This window comes from Limulus polyphemus, unplaced genomic scaffold, assembly GCF_000517525.1.
Source record: "Limulus polyphemus unplaced genomic scaffold, Limulus_polyphemus-2.1.2 Scaffold1930, whole genome shotgun sequence".
NCBI classification, from domain to species: domain Eukaryota; kingdom Metazoa; phylum Arthropoda; class Merostomata; order Xiphosura; family Limulidae; genus Limulus; species Limulus polyphemus.
This window is the reverse complement of record NW_013667540.1, coordinates 172,567-178,716: the sequence shown is the minus strand read 5'-3', so window position 1 is coordinate 178,716 and position 6,150 is coordinate 172,567. Positions and strand designations below refer to the sequence as shown.

The window sequence follows — 6,150 nt, the reverse complement described above, 5'->3', positions numbered from 1 at the left end:
ATTTGGTTTTGCCAATATAAGAGGCCTTACTGTCTCCACACGTGTAAAGATAGACAAGCCAGGAACAATAAGGAATGGGGGAGGAGATCTTTAGTAGGGAAAACATTTTTTTATGCGTGATGTGGATTTAAAAACTAATCTGAAATCCACTTGAGGGTTGTAATGACCAAGTATGCGTTTAAGTTGATTTTTTAAATTTAAGCTTTGTTTGCCAGTATAGGGAAGACATGAGTATATAGTAAGTTTGGGTACAGTAGGTATCTTAATTGGATTTGTGAGTTTCTTTGTTAGGAAGTGTTGGTAATATTTTCTAATAAGTGTTGTAGATAGCAGTTACGTTTCAGGGTGTCATGTAAGAATGAAAGTTCAGAGTGTAGATTAAGATATGTGGAGCACAGGTTGTAAGCTCTGTTTAGTAAGCATGTAACAATGTTTTGTTTATACGTAAATGGGATAAAGCTATTAAAGTAGGATTGTAATACAAAGTAGAAAGTTTACAAAGTAGCAAAATGGAAATTAAAAATTAAATTAAAAAACAGAGAAAATACATGATGTCAAAAAAAAGGAAATTATGACTACAGCTAAGAGTATTTATTGTTTCTTAAAGTGTTACAAAAAAAAGTATTTAATGGTTATACAAATGAGCAGCCAATCTCTAACTACTTCCCCATACCGAATTTCAAACTCCTCAATAGATAAATAATTTAAAAGGTTGTGACACTTACCATCTTCTAAAGTTTTACACTTCACTTTTGGACTGACAGAAACTGCTTGAATGTCCAAGCTATGCAGTTGAACAAATATTCCGTATGTAGTGAATGGAAGTAGCTGCTTGAGAACTACCTCATTTTTAGTGCTAAAAAAAAAACAGCCACTAGTTTGAAAATGCTTAAACTAAATAGGAAGCTGATTTATTATAAAATCAAACAATAAATAAAAGCTTCTTGGTCACATGTAAAAATATGCCTCATTAAAGAAATTTAAATGATATAAAACAGACCACCAAACTGGTTAAACAAATGACTGCACAACGCTAATACTCTTGGAAATTTACCTCATATATATATAAACAACAGTTGTTCAGTAAAATGTTTCACTAATGTTCCACAAACCTTTTGATCAAAGAATTATGAAAGTTTAATATCATGAACATTAGCTACTAGTTTGTAAGCCTTACCTGCGTATAAAGTTTCTAGATGATGCATTATATTCTCTAGAGTTCTCATCAACAATTACATAGTAATTAATAGTATAATACGTAACATTCAAGTCTTCTGGTATTTTCCATTTCACTTTTATGCTGGTTGAACTTAACGGTATTGCTTCTATTTCATAACATGGATCACATTCAAAAGCTGGAAAAAAAGTGCTTTCATTTAGTTAGACTGAACAAAGTAAACATGCAGTATATGTTTCTTGTGTGTGTGAGGGGGACTAATTTAAGTTTTCATTTCTTGTTATAATTATAACAATTATAAATTAAAAAATATATATCTGAATAATAAAAAGCTGCCAATTGTTAGATGAAACTACTGAATGTACATAATTCTTTTACACCTTGAATAAATAGTCAATGTTTATTTAACTTTAAAAATTTGAAAGCCCTTAAAAAATAAACTCCAAAGTTTTCAAAATATTATATAATTATCAAATATTTTTTATGAACTATTTAATGATTATTATATTTTTCAAAAAAATACAGAGTTGATACTTAGTCTAAACACTGGAACAAGCACATTGAAATCATGTTTTCAATTAAGAACTAGGAAGATATTTTGACAAAAATTTTAATAAATGTTGGGAAAACAAAAGGGTCACACCATAGCCATAAGGTAGCTATATTTTTGAAATGTTTTTCAAATGTTTCTGTTTTTCATTTGTTTTCTAGTGCAAAACTATGCAATAGATTATCTGCACTTTGTTCACCATGAGGAATCGAACCTGGGATTCTAGTGCTGTAAGTCTGTACACTTATCACTGACACAACAGGGTACAACTACATTTTTCACATTCTATTAAAACAATATGCCATACAGTGAACAGTTAAAAACAAGTATATTTTTTATTAAGAATATCACAGATTTAATACTTAACAAAAGGTATATGTTATAAATTTCTTAAGTGTAAGACTTTTTACAACAAGTATTTTACTTAAAACTATTTTTAAATGCAAGCTTCTACAATGGTAAATATCTTATAATCCTGTTACTATTTTTTTCAAATTTAGCAAGTATTAAAATTATTTAGACAACATCAAAGAAGTAAAAAAAGAGAGAGCCTAGGAATTTAAACATTTTCAGTCACAATTTCCCATATATATATATATATATATGTGTCCATTAAGCACTAATAGGATATACTTTTTGCTAATCATTTTTACATATACACATGAGAATCATGAAACTAACACATATTTTAATTTTAATTGAAACAAAAATTTTTAAATATTAATCATGTTTATTGTATAATTGTAAAATTCAATAATTTCATCTCAAAACAAAACCAGCTTCACAAATTCATCCACTAAGTTGATACAAAGTAAGTTACATTGTCATTTAAGTTTGTTCAAATGCATTGTTTGGCCAGCTAAGTTCAAACATTATCTAATAATACTTAAAGAGCCAATATTCTAACATCAAAATGTTGCAAAATGATCAAATCCTAGTTATACTTCTCTTCAGGGACTAAATGCATAAAATTCATATTGTGCAGACATATCTTAAAGTTTAAATTGGCATTAAACCTTAAAATCTAGAAAAATTACAGGTGATGTTATATGTTCATCAGAAAATGTGGTGATATTTATTCTGTTATTTATAAACTGGGATGATAAATAGTTTTATAAATGACGATACATTCAATACCGTATGCTACATAATATAAATAAAATACTTTACATACATTCGACTAACTCTACATTTGGTTCATGATTAGGTTCATCAGAAAATGTGAGAATAGTTTGAACGGCTTCCAGACCATCACCAAGCTGACCAATACCTTTTATACGTACTTCATACCACGTATTTGGTTCTAAATGTAAAATAATGTATAAAATATTAATCAACACAACAAAAATAGTGTTAGGCAAAATTGGTATTATAATTTTCAAAGTTATGAAACAGTTATTGAAATTAATATAATATAAATTTACATTACAAACTTATATACAAATATATATATATAATATACAGTTTTAACAATCTATGTCTTGTTTATAACTGCTGATCTTTAGATTTTACTCAGTTTTGATTGTATCAGATACATCAATTAAAAAACTCCAGTAGAACATTATAACCACTACAACTTTTCTATCATTATTTTAAATCACAGTAATCTTCTTTGTTTGGAAAATGTATGTGTATTAATATCCATTCCTTCCAAACGAATTATATTCACCTCACAGCAGGGTTAATCAAGATAAGAAATTACATTAGTATTGCAATATCTGAAACTTTTTTTGACCAACTTTTTTGCCACCCAAAACACTCCATACCCAACTTCATAAATCTTGTTGAAGTGTTATTTCATGAAAATATAACAAAATGTGATGTAGTTAGTACAGTTCAAATGTAAAGAAAATAATTCAACACACTGTAAAGTCTTCAATGATCTTTGTTATCCCTAAGACTATATAGATGGGTGTTGGACATTTTACTCTTAAGTTTTTAAGTTGTAATTCTGAACTACTCTCCTTTTCTAATAAAAAAAAACAATTATTCACGCTGCAATAAGTACTTCAAGGTAAAGCAAGAGCCTTAAATAACAGTCTGATAATGAAAAAAAAGGTGCATATAGCTACAGATATTCACATGATTTTATTTTGTAAATTTGTATATGTAGAAAGTTCAGCATAGTTTATTTGAGCTGGTTCAATAAGTATATGATATGATTGTACAACATATGGTTAATAAAAAGCCTAATTTCAAAAACATCTAATACATTTATTAAATCAATGTTTTGTTAAAACAAGTTATGCATAACTAGGCTACCATGCATTCATTGTTAATCTTGAAAAAACAATTTTCATTACTGAGGTGTTGCACTAAATAGTATAGCTAATGATAAATAGATAGATGAACTGTCTTAATGGGATGTTGAATGATTTAAGAATGTTCTGAAGTAAACAAATAAAGAATCACAAATTATTTTTTCTTTATTTAGTCATTCATCATTTCTTTACTGAAAAATTATAATTTCAAACATTACATTTTAACACTATGAATAATAGCAAGTACCCATACACGCATACCTAAATATATACAAGTACACAAATTTGATAACAATGTTTGCTAGTTAACAAGCCTAATATCTTTGTATAAAAAACAAATATCACTTGAAGTAGATTTTTATCACTAGTTCCTGGATTTTTGAGTCACATTAAATAGCACAACTCATACCATAACTAGTTGAGATCTATTGTTTTAAATAACAATTTATCAGTTCAGTTAGGTCAATGATGGTTGCTATCTTTAAGAATTTTAAACCAAACTAAGTATGGAATGATATTTTCAGCCTTGTGCAACAAATAGACTGAATTTTGAAATGCACATCAGAGGGGAGCAGCCAGTCAACAGTACACACCAACTAACTACACAGATACTCTTAATCAAATAGCAGGATTAACAGTAACAATTACAACACCTCATGTCCAAGAATGCAGTATGTGTTCAGCAGCACATCAAACCTTGAACCTTCCAATCTGCAATTTGATACACTAAGTATAAGGACAAAACCAGCTACTTAAAGTACAGAATGTAGTTTTGTGTAATTGATATTGCTCAAAACTGGAGCTTACAGATGCTAATGGGATGTACTAGATTAATTAAAGTAAACTGACATATTTTCACATTACATCTTAAATGTCAATATAATTGCAACCATAACTGAGGTTAATTTTAAAGCCACAAATCACATTATTTATAATTTAGTTATAGAAAGTTTGATGAACATGGCAGTTTACTGATCAAAATGTGAAATTTCTAAAATTTTTGTGCCATCAGTTCCTAAACAAGGAATTTTTCCAGTTAAACCTGTTTTAAAATTTCTTGCTGATTGTCATAAATATAGTCTCAAAAATGTGCAAGTACAAAAACATTTTCTTTCTTTTTCAAAACCGTTTCTATGCTGGATGTGACATCAATAATGTGCTTGTGCACACACATCAAATCTAGAATTCATTAAAGTTTGCTTTATTAGTTACCTTTTATGATTAATTACAGTAAAGAATTTATTTACATATTGATAGTGTCATTACTCAAGAGTGGTTGGTAATGCATGTCTAGACTTGAAATCCAACAACTATCAATTTCACTGGGATTAAATTAAATTTTCACAGACTAAATTTACAAAGAGTGTCATATTCAACAACGCTTCATTTTTCTACCACTAAAAAGTTTAGAATTCTTAAATACTGCATGCATAGATGGAGAGAAAATAGATAGATGGATTTTATATCCAAGATTAAGTTATTCTATGATAAATATTAATGATTTTTAGATATTAGGTGTGTTCTCAAGACACACTTTACATAAGTACATTTACTGTACATTTAGCTAAAATTGAAAAAAAAAAAGTTACCTATATACCACAAAATTTAACTGCTGTATAAAAACTTTTAGAAGATTCCACTATTGCCTATTTTGATTATTGTTTGCCTTGTAGCATTGGATAAGCAATGTGTGTGTGTGATAACAACACTGAATAATTATTTTTGGACCAACCTGTTTTTTAAAAAGGTCTCACTGTGAGTGACAAAAAATAAAGTAACTTATCTGTAGAATTTAAAGTGTGAAAGAAAGTGCCAATTGTCAGACAGGCATAATGAAGAGGAGATGTGACTCACGTGTCACATGCTTTATTTTGAGAGTGTTAAAACTATTTTAAAAGCTACAATAAACATCACAGGCAAGTTTCAGTTGAGGAGGTATTTTTACAAGGATGAGAATGGATAAAAAAAAACTTTTAAAAATAGGGCATGTACTTGTTTAGGACTCTCAAAACAATGAAACCAAATGTAAGAAGCACCTTGGACCCAGATGACAAAAGTTTTTAACTGTTTACAGAAGCATGCACAGAGTTGTCATTATTATTTAAAGTATAAGGGTGGGTTTCAGAAAACAAAAAAAACAGGAGACTCAGCATGAGTTTGGG

General features: G+C 28.6%; 1 protein-coding gene across 1 annotated transcript in view; it reads right to left on the bottom strand.

The window, feature by feature from the left end:
• Nucleotides 1–6,150, bottom strand: part of LOC106465393 (protogenin-like) — a 178,450-nt gene that overhangs the window by 39,358 nt on the left and 132,942 nt on the right. Inside the window, exons 14-16 of the mRNA XM_022393285.1 lie at nt 2,902–3,030; nt 1,178–1,355; nt 726–856 (exon numbers count right to left, since the gene is read on the bottom strand). Coding sequence (XP_022248993.1) covers nt 726–856; nt 1,178–1,355; nt 2,902–3,030 — 438 coding nt within the window. The remainder of the gene's footprint in view (nt 1–725; nt 857–1,177; nt 1,356–2,901; nt 3,031–6,150) is intronic.